This window comes from Fukomys damarensis, unplaced genomic scaffold (genome assembly GCF_012274545.1).
Source record: "Fukomys damarensis isolate Sample0158 unplaced genomic scaffold, DMR_v1.0_HiC HiC_scaffold_23, whole genome shotgun sequence".
Taxonomy (NCBI): domain Eukaryota; kingdom Metazoa; phylum Chordata; class Mammalia; order Rodentia; family Bathyergidae; genus Fukomys; species Fukomys damarensis.
The window spans coordinates 20,670,919-20,691,082 of record NW_022900935.1 but is presented as its reverse complement, the minus strand read 5'-3'; the positions used below and the strand labels follow the sequence as shown (position 1 = coordinate 20,691,082).

Genomic DNA, 20,164 nt, shown 5'->3' with positions numbered 1-20,164 from the left:
GTGGAACCACTGAGCCAAACCCCCAGCCCCTAGATTCTTATCAGATCCATTTTAGAGGTAAAGGAACTGAGTTTGGGGGAGTAAGGGCATAAGCTGCAGACACAAGAGTTTTCAAAAGGCGGATCTCACAGCTTCTGTGGGGACTCTTACCAACAGGAGAACCGGGGCCAGGCCCCAAACCAGCTTGGGCTGGCAGCATCTGAAGACATTGAGGCCGAGTGCTAGAGGGGAAGTCATGGAATGTATGTGGGGCCAGCCTTGTTTGGTATTATGACCCAGCCAAGCACTGGGCCGAGCCCTCCAGACCTGTGAGACCTGTGGTTGAGTTTTGAGGTAAAACTGACACAGTGGAATTAAGATTAGGCTTGACCCCTGCTGTCTTCAGTGACCTGCTCCTCACCTCTCCAGTGAGATTAGCAGGGTCACTCTTTTATGTGTGGAGAAACAAGCCAGAGAAGGGCTGCAGCTTGACTGAGGTCACACAGCAAAGCCAGACTTGACTTCTTTACACTAAGTCCCAGGCCTCCTGTTTCTCAGTTGTCCTGACCTTGAAAGATGGTTCTCTCCCTCTCCTACATACAGCTTTTCTTTTTTTTTTTTTTTTTTTTTTTTTTTTTCCGTCTTGAAAGCCATAAATATTTTATCTCAGTCCCTGGAGAAAGGGTTTTCCTTTCTCCCATTTGCCTGGAAGCGTGGTTTCCCCTGGCCCTTTTTTATCCTCCTTTTCACAGATACTGTGGTCACTCTGACCCTTGAGCTCCTTTGTGGTTGTGTCAGTATTAGAACTCGAAGAAAAAGAATGAAGTAAAGGTACCAATTCCAGTAAAACTAGTTCATGGTGGGAGGTGGGAGAGGGATCTATTAATTTATTTACAATGAGACAGTATAAATATTTTACATAAATAAACTGTCAGACCGTAATACTTATTGAGCACTGACTACAGGTCAGGCACTAATACTGGTGTTGGGGAATCTGGGAACTGAGTTGTGTCTCTTCTGCATATGATCTTAGCCAAAAGACCGAGAAGTGATAGTTGTGTCTCTTCTGAAAGTTCTCATAGTCTGGAGAAGGGAGTCAGAAAAAAGGCCAAAGCTGCAGGTTAATAATATGTGTGGTTAGGGATAGCTGGAATGCTATGAAGAATAGTAAAATGGGCCAGAGAACAGCTTCTTTAGATAAGATAGTTACTGTGTTTAGGTTCTTCTAGAAGTAGTCACTGAGACAGGGATCTGAGTACAAATTATTTATTTGGGAAGAAGTCCCAGGAAATATTATTAGGACTAGTGAAAAGGGAAAAAGAGTCCCAAAAAAGTGGACATTATAAAGAGGATGACTACTGTGGGCTACTGGAGCTTAATCCTGTGGGTGAACTCTGGGAGCCAGGGTAAATATACTCCCTTTGAGGACTGGCAGTCCTGGCTGGAGGACTTCTGGGGATGGGAGGCCTTAATTCCCCAGTCTGCTTGGCATTGGTGGCTCCAGCAGGCAGTGGCAGGGAATGGCAGTTGGGTAGCATGTGAGGAAGTGGTGCACATAGGACATGAGGGTGGCTTCCTGATAGCACCACCTCTCTAACAAGGTGACTTGGAAGACTCAGGTGAATCCAAAGAGGAAGAACCTGGGGACTTTAAGTGGAGGTTGAGGCCTTGTTTTCACAGGTCTGGTGGCTACGGGAGGAGGTGAGGTTTGAGTCAGAGGTCACCCACTACCCACTGAAGGTCAGATGCTCCTTTCAGGCAGAGGGCAGAGTGACCCTTTCCTTACATCGGAACGGGGCTTGGGAGGCTGCAGGAATGGGTGTGGGGTTTGAGTCCCAGTGCTATCATTTATGAGCCATGGTCACACTTCTCCGAGTGCTTTATCTGAAATGGGAATGCTGATGTATCCTTGACTCCTCCCAAAAAGTACTGTAAATGGTCCTGGATACATTAAATCACTCTGCACTTGACCATTGGCAGTGACAGCAGATTGTACTTAAGCTGTTCTTAGCCTGGATCAGATATGTGTATATATGTAGGAGCTTGTATCCTGATGGCAGCCCTATGGGGTGAGTACGATTATTGTCCCCGGTTTGTTCGTCTGTTAGATTTTGGTGACAGTCTAGGCTAGCCTTGAACTTGTGATCCTCCTGCCTCAGTCTCCTGAGTGCTGGAATTACAGGCATGCACTACCATGCCCAGCTTATTTTCCCTGTCTCAAAGTGAGGAAACTGGAGCCCAGGGAGATTGAGTAACTGAACCCCTAGGCTGCCCAGAGCCCATTATTTTCTCTTGCAGTATAAGTAGATGCTTAGGAAACAGTTGTGATAATTTTAAAAGTTATTTTCTTTTCATAACAATCTCAATAGCTTTCACTTCTGAAATTTGTCTAATACTTTTCACATCCAGAAGATTCTGATGATGCTTCTGAAAACTCAAATAGACTGCAAACCAGAGAAGCAGCTGTTCCCTTCAGGACAGAGCTTGTTTCCCTACCTGAGAGATTGTCACTCCTAGGCTGTGGTCTGCCACGCTGCAGAGCCCGGCTAGCGCCCTGCTCAAAGGCTGCCCCAGCCTGTGGATTTTGCCAAAGCTCTGTTGTTCCAGATACCAGCCAGCTGGGTTTCCTGGGGTGACAGAGGGCAGAGGGCAGAGGGCCTGCCCTGCCCAGCCCAGCCCAGCCCAGCCCTAACACCTTGGTAGTTAGGAGGCACATGGTGATAGAAGTTAGACTGGGCATATGGTCTGTCCCCAGTTAACTCCAGCAGCAGGTCATCTGTAAAATTGCAAAGTTGAAACAGCACAGTCATTATCCACCCTGGGGCTGAAAATAACTGGGACCGGAACAGGGCTGTGGACTCAGCCTTATGTTTGCCTGGAGGCCTCTGGTTGCTGCCCCTGAATCCCAGGGCTCCCTGGGAGAGAGATGTAGCCTCAACCTGTGAGCTGGAGTGCAGATTGGCTACATCCTGTGTGAGGTGGCTGGGTAGTGAGCAGGAGAGGGTGGCAGGAAACCTCTGTCTATACCGAGGGCCCCTGTGCTGGTTTCTGAGGGAAAGTTGTAAGCACAAGAGACCGAACGCCTCAGTGAAGAGCAGGTCACATGCACAGGGTCACAGGGGAGGAGGCGTCCCTCGAGGAAAGGAGCATCTTGGTGGGGCCTGGGAACGTTGATGGCCGGGATGAGGGACAACGGAGAAGCAGGACGAGACTGGACAGCACTGTCCAGCAGGGGTGCTCCTCCCTCCTCCTTCTCGGGGAGGCAGATATGAGTGGTAAGTCCGTGGAGGGGAAGACACTGGAGGAGGCAGCTGCTTGGCAGTGGGTGTGCAGCATTGGGAGGAAAGAGAGATTCATGTTCAAGAAAGGTGCCAATGATGGGCCTGACCCTCGCTGAGTACATTTCATTATCACAGCAGCCCAGAGGTATAGGGAGTTGCCTCCCTCATTATAGATGAGAAAACTGAGGCTTAAGAGAGATAATTAACTCAGCATAATTCAGAAGTGGTATGCTAGGATTAAGGCCCTTGCTTTTAACCACTGGACTATACCACCTCAGAGAAGACTTCCTGGAAGAGCTGGTTGTATGGGGTTTTGATCGAGCAAAGGCAAAAAGAGTATTTGAGAAAAATCTCCAAAGTTGAAACTCAATTTCCCATTACAAGGAGGAAGTTCTGCAGAAGTTACCTCAGTGACAAGCCCAATACAGGTTGAAAAGAGCTTCTCTAAAGTGCTTGGATTTTTTTGTGTGTGTGTGTGGTGGGAGTGGAGGTAGGGGTCTCCGACAGTCATTGTGGGGATTGCCTTGTTAGTAGACTGGGATCCTTGCTAACTTGCCGTGTTACCTTGACCTTGCACAGGTTGCATTCCCCTCTTGGCTTCAGTTGCATATCTGTCAAATGGATTGGGGTAGAGGAGGGTCTCTGAGGAGGATAAATAATTTTCAATCTCCCAGGAGGCTGTAGAACTGGGGAAGGGTCAGGCCAGGGAAGGAAGAATGCAGAAAAATGCCAAGCATTTCAGGGGTCAAGGAGGACAGGGGAATGTTTTGACAGCAAAGAGATCACCAGTGACCTTGGCAGGCTTTGGTCCTTTGGAATGGAGGGAGAGGAAGTGGCTTTGGACAAAGGCCAGGGAATGGCTGAGCCATAGGAAATGGGAAAGTGGGGACAGGAAAACAGGGGAAAGAAGGATGTTTGCCATCGGGTAGGAACGGATAATAAGATGAAGGAGGCCACCTCTGATTGATTAGTATGGCCCTCCTAAGGCCCTGTTGAGAAATAGACATGGAGCCACAGTCAGTTAGCAATGTCTGCCAAGGACAGAGGCAGTGAGCATGGCAGCACTTTGTTTTGCCATCCTTCCCTAGATGGGTACCAGGTTGAAAGGGTGGTCAGGATATACTGGCTTGCAGTGAGGAAGCTTCAGGTATTTGGAAAACCCAATTCTAGATAGAAGGCTATACTACCAGCTCCCAGAAACTCTCCCTGACCTTTGGCTAGAATTAAGGTATTTTGCCTCGGGATAAAGTTGTCTGCCACTAGACTTCAGAATCAGAGTGCTCTGAGCCTCAATTTCATCTGTAAAATGAGAAGGAAAGGCCTATTTGCAAGGTACCTGTGAGTGTTTGAGGTGATAGTAGTAGCTAATATTTTATTGTTGGGTCTTTATTACCTGGTAGCACTGATTTGCCCCATCATGGTACTATTATGTTGGTTTCCTTTTTTCTTTCTTTCTTTCTTTTTTTTTTGGTTTTGTTTTGTTTTTTTTTTGTTGTTGTTGTTGGTACTGGGGATTGAACACAGGTCCTTTTGCTTGCAAGGCAGGCGGTGGAACCACTGAGCTAAATCCCTGGCCCTTATGTTGGTTTCTTTAAGCAAAGGTCCTATAATCTGAGCTCTGGGGCCTCTCATCTGCTACTGGACTTGGGACACCTCAGGGACTTTCTGCATTTTGGAGGATTATTTATGGTGGTTGGGACAAAGGATAGGGTCACTTTGGGCTTTAGGGTCATCTCAGTGAGGTAGGTATGAAGGCGAAGGGTATTGTCTTGGTCCTGAGCTGGGATGAGGTTGTCTAGGTCATTCCTTTATTCAGCAGATACTGAGCACTAGCTGCATGCTAGGTTATAGATGACCAGTCAGCAAGTCCCTCCTTATTAAATCTCAAGAGGAGGGTAATACCCATAGTTTCCTGTATAAACCCCCTCCTCCATGTGTGTGGTGTATGTGTGTGTCTCTGTCTGAGAGACTCACTGGATCGTATGGATGAACACAAATCCAGAGACTGGGTGTATAGGCCCTTCCTGGCTGTGGAGGAAGGAGATAGAGCCCCTGGAACCTAAGGCGTAGCCCAGATTGTATAGGGGACCTAATGGAATACCCTGGGCCCTAGGTTCTAACTCCCAACTGTGTAGAAACCCCAGAGCCAGGCTCAACTTTGTGGGGAAACCCAGGGGCTCAGCTGTGCTGGAGCCTGCGATGCCCACTTCTATCCTAGCTTTCTGTAGCTTTTCCATCAGCCCAGACACGGGACTTCCCCCATCCTCCTCTCAGGGGCTGGTCTGGGGCAGCTGGCCCTGCTCACCTCTCTGGTAGCCCTTGGCAGCTGGTCTCTATCTGGATCCTCCTGTATCCTTAAAAGACCGCAGGTGAGCTGGCCTGCAGCCCAGAGGGACAGCATTTTTTATCTCAGAGGGGATGGGGGACTTCCGAGCTGAGACTCTAACCCAGGGCTAGTGGGTCAGTATGGCATTGTTGGAAAATTCCTCTTCTCCTTCCCCATTGACCCTTACACCAGCCTCTCTCCTTTGGCTACTGTTGCTTTGCTGGTCCCCTTTCCCCAGCCAGTTGGTCTCTGGATGTGCAGGGGACTGAACAGTGAAGGCTGGGTCCATGGCTGCATGTGGCTCTTGTCTCATGCCTTTGCCCCTCTGAGCCTCGGTTTCCTGATCTGTGTAATGGAACCGTACCCACCTCACAGAGTCACAATAAGGATTCAGTAAGAAAATGGCATGATTTTCCCTGGGCAGTTGTCAGTGTTGAAGTTCTGTTTGGGCTTGGAACTTGAAATGTGGCCAAGTCTCTGGCACTGGCCAGCTCCTGGGCTTGGTTATGTGACCTGGCTTCCCTGGACCTGCATCTGTCTGTGGTGGGTGTGATACAGTCTGTCTCATGGATTCTCCTGAGAATTAACAAGGACATTTTGTTTTATTTTGTTTTGTTTTGTTTTTGAGACGGTCTCACTATGTAGTTAAGACTGACCTGGAACTCACTGTGTAGTCCAGGCTGGTCTCGAACTCACAGCGATCCTCCTGCCTCAGCCTCCTGAGTGCTGGGATCACAGGCGTGCGCCACCACTCCTGGCTTTTTGTTTGTTTGTTTGTTTGTTTTTAACAAGGACATTTTGTGTAAAGCTTCTTACCCCATACTTGATATGTTCCAAACAATATTACTATTATATTAATAGTAAAACAATGATGGCAGACCCTGGGGCCCCTTGCCAGGTTTTCCAAGGAGGTAGATTAGTGAGAACTGGCAGGGTCTGAGGGCCTCTGTGTCCCACCCTAGAGCTGCCAGAGAATTGGACGGACACCCGGGAGACGCTGCTCGAGGGCATGCTCTTCACCCTCAAGTACCTGGGCATGACACTGGTGGAGCGGCCCAAGGGCGAGGAGCTGTCTGCCGCAGCTGTCAAGAGGATCGTGGCCACAGTGAGTGCCCTGTCAGGAGAAGGTGGAAGCCACCTTCTTTCTGGGCTGCCTCTCATCCCCAGCTTGTCACCCCAGTGGGATATGACTAAACCTGGCCTTGAGTCTCCCTCCGTCTGGCGCAAAGCTTTGGTGGAAGGGAACAGGGTCAGGGCCAGTGTCTGCCTTTCCAGCCATTGTGGCAAGGGCCGTTCCAGCCTGGTCTACAGCCCAGGCTCCCTCCCTAACTGTTAGTGACGTACTGGCACCAGGGAGGGTGAGGAAGTTGTCACTCAGCCACATTTCCATTGTCTGGAATAGGGTAGCCCAACAGGGACCATATTGCCCTGCTCCCAGCTCTGAGTGAACACGGGGCCATTAAATCTGTTTCCCATGGTGTCCTTGACCCCAGTTTTGGGCCCCTGCATGTGTGGTGGGTGGAGCAGTCCACAGAGGTGAAGTTGCCCTGCTGGGTTGTGACAGCCCTCCCAGCTGTGTGTCCTTGGGCAAATCTTTTCCTCTGAGTCCACTTCCATGAGAAAGAAGATGGGAGTACACCTTCTGCCTGTGAGGACCGGGACTGGTGCTAGTGGACAGCAGCAGTTGTCCCCCACTTTTTTTTTCAGTTGTTCCTATTTTATTTCGAGAGGTGCTCGTCAAGTGTCCTTCCCATGGCACTTGCCAGTCCTAAGCCTCACACAGAACCTGTGTCTGGTGTGTGAAGTAGCTAGGTGTAGCCCAGGGGTGGATTGCAAGAAAAGCAGGTTCCTTTGACCCCTTTCTGCCCCCAGGCCAAGGCCAGCGGGAAGAAACTGCAGAAGGTGACACTCAAGGTGTCACCACGGGGAATTATCCTGACCGACCACCTCACCAACCAGCTCATTGAGAACGTGTCCATTTACAGGTATGCTTGGCATGGGGTGGTCTGCACCACTCTGACTCTTGGTGGTGCACGGAGTGTCCTGTCTGAGTCCAGGTTCTACCATTTGATACCTGAGTGACCATGGAGCCTCAGTTTCCTCATCCGTAAGGTGGGCTTGGGAGCAGGTCCTGCCTCACTATGCTAGTGCCCAGCACCCAGTTCACAGAGAGCACTTGGTGAGGTGGCGCTTGCTGTCCTCATCACCAGTTGTAACAGGTAGCTGAGGCTGACAGAACCTGAGCCCCCAACCCCGTGCTCCTGCTGCGTCCCCTGCATGCTGCTGAGTCACTATAGGAGCAGACATCTGCTGAGTCACTGCCTCTTTCCTCCACTGTGAATGCAGCAGCCCAGCCCTAGACATCTGGCTTGACATCCCAGGAGGCCTCACCTAGGGTCTGGAGCCAGAGTGTAGATAGTCTTGTCCAGTGGGTGCCCCAGTCCTAGGGAGGCAGGTCTAGCCCTTGGAGCCCAGGCTACCCCCACTTCTCTCCTTGCTGGTCAGTTGTCGTGTTTTAGAACTGAAAGGGACATCCCAGACCCATTTTACAGATAGAGAAGCTGAGGCCTAAGGAGGGAATGGCCAACAGTGCACAGTGAGGTAATGGCTAAACAGACCTGGGGGAGCTCTGCCCAGCAAGTCCCTTTCTCTAGGCAACTTTCCACTCTCTTTGTCCCCAGAGAGGTGGCTCAGTTTGAGCAGAAGCACAAGCTTAGGTTAGGGGTTATAGGTGTGTTGGGAGTAGTTTCAGAGTTTCGGGGCTGAGCCTTTCTCTCACCTTTCTGAATCTATCTGCCTGCTTTTTACCAACTTTTCCAAGTACCTGCTCTGCTGAGGTCTGTACCAGATGAGAAATCTGACTCAACGCCTGCCCTCCTGGAGCTTCATATCTGGGAGGGGACTGAAAGAAGAAATAGGATATAGAGTATATCCCAAGAGGGCAAAGAAGGAGGCACCCACCTGGGGAAACTTGGCCTCCCAGGGGAGGTGGGAGCTTGCTTGCTGGGGCTTGAGAAATAGCAGAATCTGGCTGATTGGTGCCAAGGACCCAGGGTGGTTAGGCAGCAGTCTGAATCCTCTGAGAGGAGAGGAGTCAGCTGGGAACATAGCACCCCACTCTCACCTGGGGTGTTTTGTGGTTTTATTCAAGTGATACAGCTGTAGCTGGGGCCACCTGGTGAGGAGTCGTCTGAGCTGTTCCATCCTCGTTCACCAGCTCCTAGAGATGGCGTGGAGGGATCATTGGGAGCATGAGGGAATGGCGGTGCTGCCCTCATTCCACTGGGACCGCTGGTTGGATCTCCTTCACACATTCCCAGCCCAGCACTCCACCCTGGCCACAGTTCCAGTTCCTCAGTGTCAGTCACCCCGGGAGCTATGGGCCTGGGTCTCCTCTGACATTTGGGTAGGGGAGGCTGGGCAAAGAGCAGCAGTGGACATTGTGGTGTCCTGCTTCCTCTTCCATCCAGTCAGCTCAGGCCCTTGAGGGCTGATGAGTCTGGCTTCGGAATCCCACCAGTGATTTCATGCTCTGCCACCAGCTCTGTATTCCCAGATCTTTAGCCTCAGTTTCCTCATCTGAGAAGTGGGGATATTAATAGACCCCATATCAGGGCATCTGTAGGAATGAAACAAGGCAATATGTAGAAATTTCTTGATACACTGACTGATATGCATTTAGGGTACAGGTATTACTATTTTGGGGAGTAGTGGCTCAGGATGGCATGGGAGGAAGAGAGGGAAAAGTGTCCTCTTCATTCTTTTCCCCCAGGCCGTTCTCCCTGGCTTGGATCCCTCTCTCATATATGGCCCAGGATGTGAGGCCTGGAGGCCAAGGCCAAGGACAGTGGACAATAGGATCTCTGGGACCCGGAAGATGCCCTGTAGCGCCTCTCAGATGTGATCAGGCCCTGTGCCAGATGTGTTGACACTTGCCACTTGCCTTTCAGGATCTCCTACTGCACAGCAGACAAGATGCATGACAAGGTGTTTGCATATATCGCCCAGAGCCAGCACAGTGAGAATCTCGAGTGCCATGCCTTCTTCTGCACCAAGCGGAAAATGGTCAGTGGGGAGGATGGGACTGCTCTCAGGGACTGTCTGATGTGGGAAGCAGGACTAAAAGTGACAGTCACTTAAAAAGGGTGAAAGGCCATGAGACTCTCAAGTGTGTGCTGAGAGCTCAGGGCACAGAGTAGGGCTGCATCAGGCAGTCACCCAGGTGGACAGCCTGGTTGTAGACAGTGACTAGCCCCCGTCCCCAGAAAGTGCTTGGGTCCCTTCCCCTCTATAGAGGGATTTGTTGGCTATGAGATGATTTTGGATCTCTTATCATTAGTACAGTCTTGGGGGAAATACACTTTATTCATCCTTACTAACGGGAGACCAAAGTAATCCTGGGAGAAAGGCCAGAGCCCTCAGAAGACCAGACTTGCTATGTGTATGAGTCAGCCTTGCTGTTTCTAGGACAAAAAACATCTGACACATGCACCCCCAAAGAGGAGAGGTTTAGAGGGCTGGGGATTTAGCTCAGTGGTTCTGCCGCCTGCCTCGCAAGTTCAACGACCCAAGTTCTATCCCCTGTACCGGGGGGGTGGGAAAGAGGTTTAGTTTGGCTACCAGTTTGAGAGGGATCATCCCAAGATCGGCTGCCTCCAAGGCATCATGGCAGAAGGGTGTGGTGGAGCAAAGCTGTTTACTTCATAGTGGCTGGAAAGTAGAACCAACAGAAAGAGCACCAACGCGAGATACACCCTCCAAAGGATGCCTCCTGTGAGCCCTCTATTCCAAGTGGGCCCCAGCTCCTAATAGTACATTCAGCTGTGAATAGCAGCAGGTGACTCCACTGATGACTACAGTGGCCCATGATCCATTCACCTCTTCTGGAGTCTTTTAGTCCAGTGAAGTTGACAAGTAAGATTAACTGGCAGGCTGACTGGAGTGGAGAGACACACAGCCATGTTTAATACCTTCTACAAGCCCAGTCCAGTGCTAGGCTCTAAGGCATTTTCCTGTTTAATCCCTACGACAACTATGCAGGGTGGAAACTATTATGATTTCCATTGATTTTCTTTAAAATTTTTATAATGAAACAGACCCCCAGAAATCCAGCTGTCTTGCTGAAGGTGACAGTCAGCAGGAACAATGAGTCTTTGAACCTACATTCCTTTCTGCTGTATAACAAGTTGCCAAGAGCTTCCTGTCACTTTTGGGCCACTTCTCAACCACATCTAGCTGGTTTGAGTGAATGAAATACCTTGGGGGGGTCCTCTGGGTATCTCACTTGAATTTGAGGGCAAGGAGCTAGAGTAGAGCAGCCTTTGGCATGAATGCTTTTGTTTCTGAGGCCCCTGAGATCTGAGCATCTTCCATGTAAGGAGGTTCTTGAGGTCTTTTGATTCAGAATTGGCACCTATTAACCTCTTTTAGCAGCTCAGAGCCAGGTCCCCATGCCCAGGATTCTTGGAGACGAGATCCTCTCTCCCCTTTTCAGTCAAAGGACACATCAAGAACATTGTTACCACTGTGGATACCAGGCTTCCTGCTTTAGATATTGTATAAGTTTCCTATGGCTGGCATACCAAGTGATCGTAAACTTAGTGTCTTAAAACAACGCAAATACATTCTCTTATAGTTCTGAGGGTCAGAAGCCTAAACTAGGTCATCAGGGTTGTGTTTCTCCTGGAGGCTCCAGGGGAGCACCATTTCTTCACCTTTCCTACCTTCTAGAGACACCTGCATTTCACCAGCTCTCAGTTCATCCTCCATCTTTGCAGCCAGCAGAGTGGCATCTGCCAGTCTTACTGATGTTGTCAAATTGCCATTCCTCTTTCTGACTCTTGATCCCTCTCAAGATGACACTTGGCCTGCCGGGTAATCCAGGATAATCTTCCCACCTCAAGATTATTCTTAATTCCATCTGCAAAACCCTTTTGCTATGTAGGGTGACATTCACAAGTTCTAGGGATTCAGAGGTGTACATCTGTTGGGGCCATGAGTCAGCCTACCACAGGTATTGCAGGAGGAGGACTATAGGAAGAGCCAGACCAGATCACAACTGATGTGCTGTGTGGCCTTGGAAAAGATTCTGCCCTTCTTTGGGCTGCTTGCCTATTAGCAGAATGACATCAGAATAGTTTCTGTTTCTTTTGCCCACCTTGTTGCTTTGCTGCAAATTTTGTGTCACTGGCCATTCATACTCGGGGTCTAATGATGTCCCAAGGCCCTGAGCTGCAGTGTCTTTTCCCCTGACAACCTTGTTCTCACAGTTGGTAACCCTTGGAGTTGTCTCCGGTGAGGACATGGACTTAAAAATATAAGCTCATCATGTCCTCATTGTTTTTTCTTCTCCCTACTGGTGAGCAAGTGCTGGGTAGGGCAGAGTGGCTGGCACCCTGCTGTTCCTACAGTGTGGGCCTGGGGGAGGGCGTTCCCAGATGCAGTGATTTCCTCTCAATGGGGGTTCTGGAAGTAAGAGAAAGAGGGAGGTTGGCCAGAGGACTTTAGACTGGCTTATGTGAAATCAGCCTGCCCCCAGGATAGGGGACAGTGGCAAGGAAGACAGAGCCCAGCAATGCTTGGCCACTGGCAACTGACCCCTGTTGGGCAGGCAGAGGGCAGGGCTTCTGCTGGACACCCAGAAGAGTCTTCGTGTCTCAGCACGTCCTGTCTGGGTCGAGGCTGATTGGCTGAACTGTGCCTTATCCTTCTCCCTTCTTTGTGCCACTCAGCCTCCCCCTGCAGGGAACCCTGGGAGATTCTCTCTGAGAGACAGCCCAGCCCAGGGTGGTGTCAGTCCACTGGGACCTTAGCTCAGCCCAGGCTGGCAGTGTGAAGGTCTCATGGCCTGGCCTTGTTAGCAACATGGACAATTTCTGGACTTTGCAGGATTTCTGAGGGGGAGTCAGAGGGGAGATGGTCGTCTTAGGCTCTGAACTGTTCAGCTGGCACATGGTGTCACTTGACCCAGGCTAAGCCCTACACTGGACACTGAGGACCCAGGGGACATGGACAAGTCTGTGGGAATCCAGGTTAGGTCATTGTACTTCTCTGGAGGTCAGGGGGGCCCCTAGAGACACAGGCTTGGAAGGATGAGTAGTGAGTGGGGGTTGGCCAGGCCGAGAGGAGGTGATGACAGGTAATGCTTACCAGTGTGGGAATTACAAGTGCAGAGGCACAACATGGGGGACTCTTGAGGACTCTTGGCTGGTGGATAGCAAGGCAGAGGCAGCCTGCAGCAGCAGGCTTTGAGTGGGGTGGTGACACAGCTGTCACTCCTGCATCTCCATCCTGCACCTCCTCACTGGGGTGCCTGAGCAAGCAAGGAATTTAAAGAAAGGAGGGGCACCTACCTGCCAAGGAAGACAGAAGGAAGGCTGGGGCAGCACAGCCACCCAGGCCGCCTCCCTTCTCTGGTCCTGTTGTAAATAAGCAGAAATTTCTCTACAAGGAAACCTTTCCATCTGCCTCGGAGGGGGGCCTCTGGGCTGGAATATAAGAGTTGGAGGAGCTCGGAGCTGAAGCACAGGTGCAGGGCCTGGATACCCCCAGTTCCACCTGGCCTGAGGGGTGGAGTTGTGCCCCCAAGTGGGCCACAGTCCTGGGTTAATCCTCAGGGATTTCTTTATACTTCTGGGCATCAGGGCTGCTGGGATACAGGGCTGATTTGGTCTGATGTGGCTCCCTTTGAGGGAATAAGTCTGGTTATGGGGAACAAAAAGGCAAAACATGGAAAAGTGGACTGAGTAGAAACTAGTCAGTGACAAACAGATGCATGGCCAGAGGCATGCAGGGGAGGGCTGGGTGCTGGCCTGGGCAGTACAAAGGCTTCCTGAAGCCGGCCCAGCAGTTCTTCTGATGTCACGGTGGCTTCCCTAAGTCCCTGTCCAACCTGGGCCTTCAGCCACCTGCACACATCCACATCTCCAGTTATATTTGCCTTAACTTACAGCTTGGAACATCAGGGGAAAGGGGCAGGAATGTATGCAAATCAACTGGCAGATTTATACAAAAACAGTATAAGCTTGTGTCCCCAGGTTCCCAAGAATAATGGTGTTTCCCTCTCCCTGCCACATTGGGTGACCAGCCCCTGCTTGGCTATAGAGTGATCTGACTCGGGCTGGCAATTAGTCCATATTTTTAGTTCATGGGCAATTCTCAATGGTAACTGGGTCTATTAAACTTGATTCAGATGTGACAGCTTAAATTGTAAACAGCTGTGAAGAGTTTCATACTTAATTACCATATTTAAGTTTTACCATAGAGCACCCGTACTTCCATCAAAAATGTAAATGACGGAGACATTCAAATGAGATTTAATACTTCGTGAAGTTTAATTGGCACAGATCACTCAGCTTGTTTAGGGATTTTACATTTTTTTAAAAGAAAAAAGAATTTTTGAAGGCCGTGCCACAGATTCATTTCTCAATTAAATTGAGTTGTCTACTGCAGGGGAGGGAACGGGGCGGAAGATGGTTAGGCCTGAATTTCTGTGTTTGAGGGTCTTACGTTTTGCTCTCACCCAGGGCTTTCAGAAGGAAGCTCAGTGGTGTTGCTGGCATCAGTTATAGCTATGAGCTCTGGGGCTTCCACCAGACCTGAGCTGATTAACCCTGAACTAGAGTCACAGCACGGAGTGAAGATGAATGTGGGCTGGGGGGTCTGGGCCGGCAGGAGACCTCAGGAGTCCTGCGGCTTGGACAGATACAGTGCAGCCAGCACTGTTGCCACCCCACTGAGGAGCTTCTCGTGCTCTGTGGCAGGGGTGGTAGCGAGCGTGCAGACAGGCAGACGCGAGCTAGAGCCACTCATGCCGAAAGGGCAGAAGTGGTGACTTCTGAGAGGATTTGAAGGGGTGGGTGGGGGGCAAGTCCGGTGCCCCCACATGCAGATTGGTTACAACACTGAATAATTTTGATCCCTGACGCTCATTGACACCTAGCTCCTGCTCAGGAAATTTATCGGCTACCTCCTCGCTTGCTGGGGTCCAGTTATCAGTTACCCCTCTAACCCTGCATATCCCTAAATAGTCACCTTCATCTCTCTGGCTGTGGCTTATTCAGGGAGTGACTGGGCTTTTCTAGCCCTGGCTTTTTTCTTTTCTCTGATTCTGAGGGCTCAGGTAGTGTGTGAAGTCCTTGGGTAATTAGGGAGGGCTTCCCTGAGGAAGTGAGCCTCAGTCAGTTGATTCAGGAAAGCCCAGTGTGGAGGTGAATAGCCACTGGGGGAACGAATGAGGGTGGGAATTTACTGGGCTAGAGGCTCAACTGCCTCTCCTGGATTGGGCTTCAAGTTAAACCCCAGGCTGCTTTGGTGACATGGCAGGGACCAGCCCTTCCTCCTCCAAGTCTGGGGTTGACCCTTAGGAGCTGGAGGGAGGAAACTGGAGCCCTGACCTGGACTCCCCAGCCCTCCAGTTTAGACTTGCTCTTCCCTGGCTGAAATGCACCCCTCCCACCCCCACTTCCTGTTTTTCAGGCACAGGCTGTCACTCTCACAGTGGCCCAGGCCTTCAAAGTCGCCTTTGAGTTCTGGCAGGCAGCCAAGGAAGGTAAATCTTTATCACCATCAAGGGTGGGGTAGGGGCTGGGGAGACAGATAAAGCCTGGCATCAGACCTCTGCTGACTACCAGCTTTACCCTGTAGCTAGTGTGTGTCCTCTCACCTGAGTTTCAGTTTTTCTATCTGCAAAAAAGTACATCAGCTGTCTCTTTTCCTTAGTGTGCTTGTGAGGCTTAAGCAACATCTGCAGAGTGTCCTTCCTCCCTCAGGAGACCTAGCAGTGTCCCTTAGGTTGAGTCTACCACCTGGCCAGTGATTGCTGGGGGCAGAGTGCTGGGATATGGGGCTCTGATGTGTTGTGCCTTGATCCCACAGAGAAAGAAAAGAGGGAGAAAGCCAGCCAAGAGGGAGGTGATGTGCTGGGGACCCACCATGACAACACACCCTCATTGAAAAGCTGTGAGTCTCGGGTGGCAGGGGGCCCTCAGCCGCAGGGCCCTCTCTCCTGGTCTGGGGTAAACTTTGGGTGCTTTATTAAGTCAGTAATACACATTCATTATAAATTAGGAACAGATTAACTTGTTTTCATGCATGTTTTCATCTGTCTCTGTGCACATATATAAATGCTGTGTGTGTGTGTGTGTGTGTGTGTGTGTGTGTGTGTGTAAATATATATATCCTGCTGTGTGCCCTCTGAAAAACTTGACAGCTGTTGTAGATATAAAAATTAGTCTGAGCCATCAGAGGGGGAGAGGTTTGCCCCTTGTGGGCAGCTGACCAGTGTTGACAGCAAGTGTTAGGTGGGGCTCTGGCTGTTCTGGTGACAGGCCTGGGCAAGGTCACATCGAAGAAGGCGTCAAGAACTGGACAGCCCAGGGGCCACCCAGATGAAGTCAGGAGATGAGGCCAGGAAAGAAGTGGCCAGTCTCCCACTGATAGCCCCTGCCTGGACTCTCTCGCAGTGGTTGCCACTGGGAACCTGCTGGACTTGGAAGAGACCGCCAAGGCCCCGCTGTCCATAGTCAGTGCTAACACCGCTAATGTGGATGAAGCACCACGGCCTCAAGCCTTGAGCAGCAGCAGTGTCGTCTGGGTGAGTGGCCCTGTGCCCCAGGGACCCCACGGGATCCAGTGAGCCTCAGCAAGATCTGTGGGTGAACCTAAGGCGGCTCCTGGGTCCAGGCCCTGGCACCATGACTTGGGGGCCTCTGGGAGGAACAGACCCAACCCAGCAGCACCCAGGCCCAGGGTAGGGGAAGAACAGTGTCCCCTTTGAACCCAGAGCCGTGTCCCCAGCAGTCCCAGCTCCCAGCACATCTGTCTCCTCACAATGCCTGGCCTCTTGGCCTGAGCGCCCATAGCCCTGCCCACCACAGGACCAGCCAAAGGCTCCCTTGTTCTTGGCAGGGCAGAGTTTGTGCCTGACACCCCTCCCTGCTTAGCCGGCTGAATGAGGAGCCAGGGACTGGGCTCCTGTCAGCCTGACGCTTGACTCCCTGTGACCCAGGGCAAGCCCCCTACACCTCTCTGGGCCTCAGCTTTTTCATCCCCTCACTGGAGACCGTGACCTCTGCCCACAAATCTCCCAGAGAAATCTTAGCTCTTTCAATTTTAATTTTTCATTTGGGAATAATTTCAGACTGTGTTACAAAAATAGCACAAGGAGTTTGTGACAGTGATCAGAACTGGGAATTGAACATTGATACAACCCTGTTATACAGTCTGTAGAGCTTACCTTCCCCCAGTTGTCCTTCCCTGTCCTTTGTCTGGTTCAGGGTCTACTCTAGATTGCATGGTCACTTGTCATATCTCTTTCATTTTTAAGAATCTAGAACATTGAGGGACTTAAGTATCTGTCAAGTCCCTTCAGCTGTTGGATGCAACCTGGGTGTCCCAAAGCTTGTCCTCTGTTGTGGGGACCTCACCCTTGCTGTTTACCCCGTGGCACTGGGAGGCAGATGAGGGACCTTGCCCAGTGCTTTTCCACTGAGGCCCCTGCCATCAGTCATCTGCACGAACTTAGGGTTTGAGCTTGGCTTTGGAAGAGGATGAAAGGCAGCCTCCTTCTCCAGCCTTTGCCTTTTGGAATTTGAAAGCCAAGGAAATCGTCAGGTCCTTATTTTATAGGAGGAAAAGCTGAGTCTTGAGGAGAAGCCACGATTTGTTCCAGGTCCCGCAGGCAGATAGTGACAGAGCTGGAACTGAACTGACCACAGCCCTTTCTACTGTCCCTGCCCCGGCTTTGGGTCCTTGGGCTGAGAAGCTGCACCTGCAGTGACGTGGAAGCCCTGCCTATGCTGGTACCTCTGAGTGCCTCCCTGCACCCCTGCGCCAAGCCCTGTAGGTCACCCGGGGCAGGACAGACCCGTGAGGTGAGCGCAAGATGCTGCTCAGAGCTCTCACTTCCTGTTTTGTTTCCCTAAGGAGCTGGATGATGGCCTGGATGAAGCATTTTCTAGGTAATGTTGGCTTCTTACCTAGGGTTGGCCCTGCCTGCCCTTTCCTCCCAGGGATTCTGCCATGCCTGAGTATGAATCCTTCTGATCATCTTCCCTCCAGATCAAGACTCCCACCTCTACTCAAATACTTCTTGGGACAGGGAGCTCACTGCCCAGGGAGGGAACTTCTTCTAGGGTGGCCAGATGTGTTAGAAGCCTCTTGTTACTAAGCCACTGTGCCACAACTGAGCTGTGCTAGACACACAGCAGCTCGAGCTCATTTTCTCTTCCTACACTGGAGGCGCCCTCTGCTTGCTGGCTTTTTGCAGGCTTTGTCCCCTCCCCTCTGCACAGCTTGCCTTTATGCAGGGAAAGGGAGAAGGCAGTGCTAATTAAGCCCCTTGAGTGCTGCAGAGGGAAGGACGTCAGGCTCCTGAGCAGGGATTTGGGTAGAGCCCCATGGTGGTGGTGGTTCCCCATTTTCCCAGAGGCCATCGCCATGGCTGTCTTCAGCTTGAGGACACACTGCCAAGAAATCTGTGGCCAAGGAGAGGCCCTGGCAGCTGGCTCAGGGCTCTGTGCTCTTGTCCCTAGTTACTCAGGAGCCCCTTTCTCCCCTGGGACTCACAGCGGCTCCCTGCAGCCCTCCCGCTTCCGGGGTGTCACTTAGGGTTGGGGGTCTGTTGAGTGGGGCAGAGTCAGGGGCTTTGCTTTGCTCTCTTTCCTCTCCCTACCTTCCCTGTTTCCCTGTCTCGCAACACCTCCTCTTGTGAAGAAAAGCTTTCATTTGCTTTTCTCAGATTATTCGAGTATCATGTGCCTTTTATTAACAATTTCAGAAGTCAGCAAAGCATTAAACAGAAAATAACAGCATGTTATAGTCCCACAGCCCAGGCTCGGCTTAATTCTTGCTGGTCCTGTACATAGATATTACGTGGGACCTGTCAGCTCATAGTGTCTGCCTTTGGCCCGTGCGTCAGAAGCCCCTCTCCGGCTGTTAGTAATTCCCACAAATCCCTCCCAGGGATGTGGGCCATCATTCACTTAGCTCACCCTGTTCTTGTGAACATTTATGTTTTCTCATTTTTCTGTTAATTTTCCGAGAAGCATGCTGTTGAACAGAGGTACAGCCGAGCAGTCTCCTTGTGGCTGACCAGTTCCCACCCATGGCTGGCAGTCGCTGCCTTCCCAGAGTCTCCCTTTCCCCTCTTCCCTGGCTGAGCTTGGTGTGAGCACCCTGGCCTTTCTGGGTGTGGGGTGGGTTGGGGATGATGAGGATACCACTGCCTGGCCCACAGTTTCGACCCTCTAGGGCAGCCTGTTGTTCAGAGGCTGCACCTCCCCTGGCCGCTGGGACATTCTCCTCTGCCCCATGTGCTGCCTCCTCTCCCTTCTGGCCCTGGTACTGCCCAGGATGCACTGACTTCTCAGGCCCTACCCGGTACCAGGCGCTAGGCTCACCCAGCTCTGCCTTCCAGGCTGGCGCAGTCAAGGACAAACCCCCAGGTCCTGGACACAGGACTGTCAGCACAGGATATTCATTATGCCCAGTGCCTCTCTCCTGTCGACTGGAACAAGCCCGACAGCAGTGGCACTGACCAGGATGACCTCTTCGGCTTCTGAGGGCCTGGGGCCAGCAGGACACAACCAGCCCTGACATGTGACTGACCAAAACCACCTGTGATGGGGGAATCAACTCTGAGACCTGCCAGCCGCCCCTTCCGGCACACAGCAACGTCAGCCTGCAGATCAAAGCTGCAGCCAGTCAAGCAAGGGGAAGGAGAGAGATTTTTTTAACCTGCTCTTCCTCTATGAACTGAAAGAAGCTTTGAATATTTATTCAATGACTCCTGGTCTGTGCTTGGAAGCCAGTTTTGCATCGGGCACATGACGGGTGCAGTGCTGTGACTGGCCACATGCTCTTTCTCTTCTTGAGCCAGCTGTGCTCTCTGTGTCTGTCCGGACAGTGACCAAAGCATTTCTTGTCCTTCCTCCTTTCTAAGAACCTGGATTTGCCCAACAACATCCCCACTCTTTATGGAAAGCAGCCAGAACTTGTCATCTGAGCTCAGGAGGAGCCTGCCACCTCCAGCTAGGCCTGGGTCCTCAGGCTTGCCTTCCTCAGGATCCAGCAGGCCTGAGCTCGAGCCCTAGCCCCGGAGCTCTCAGGAGGCTGCCCTTCACCAAAGATAACACATAGCTTGGCACTTTAAAATGTACAGCAGACATAGCCCCAGGGGCTCCTCCGTGGCGCTGAATTGAATAGAGCTTTCTCTGCCCTTCCTTTCTGAAGGGGGCCCAGAGTCCCTTTGGATGGGGCCCAGCGTGATGGGCTGCCCATGACTTCTAGAGTCTGACTGCAGCTGTGGGGGTCAGTTCTATGACTGCCCCCCTCCCTCATACTTTCTGGGATGATGTGTGAAAACTAGCACCGAGGTTCATGTAGGAATATTTTGCAGCCATTTCACAGATGAAGAAACTGAGGCCATGGAGAGGGCGGAGTCAAGTAGAACCCAGATCTGATGCCAAAGCTGCTTTCTCTGCTGCCACCTCTCACAACTCACATGCCTTTTTTTTTTTCTAGCTTTGTTGTCCTCCCAGGAACCAAAAATCCCCGGCTATTTTCTGACCAAAATGTG

The 20,164-nt window shown here is 51.3% G+C and overlaps 1 protein-coding gene across 1 annotated transcript; it reads left to right on the top strand.

Moving 5' to 3' along the window:
• The first annotated feature begins 2,834 nt into the window (after positions 1-2,834).
• Positions 2,835-19,628, top strand: Ldlrap1 (low density lipoprotein receptor adaptor protein 1). Its single transcript, XM_019208930.2, has 9 exons — positions 2,835-3,254; positions 6,549-6,691; positions 7,459-7,571; positions 9,537-9,651; positions 15,064-15,136; positions 15,463-15,546; positions 16,050-16,180; positions 17,512-17,546; positions 19,004-19,628. Exons 1-9 carry the CDS (start codon positions 3,083-3,085, stop codon positions 19,146-19,148), a joined length of 1,011 nt encoding a protein of 336 aa, XP_019064475.1. The 5' UTR covers positions 2,835-3,082; the 3' UTR covers positions 19,149-19,628.
• The last annotated feature ends 536 nt before the right edge of the window (positions 19,629-20,164 follow it).

Bases quoted from the DNA above. Each gene is read 5' to 3' on its own strand.
- Ldlrap1 (XM_019208930.2), top strand. From the start codon at position 3,083: ATGCACAGGGTCACAGGGGAGGAGGCGTCCCTCGAGGAAAGGAGCATC. The intron at 15,547-16,049 runs GTGAGTCTCGGG...ACTCTCTCGCAG, and splicing joins CACACCCTCATTGAAAAGCT to TGGTTGCCACTGGGAACCTG. The intron at 17,547-19,003 runs GTAATGTTGGCT...TCTGCCTTCCAG, and splicing joins CTGGATGAAGCATTTTCTAG to GCTGGCGCAGTCAAGGACAA.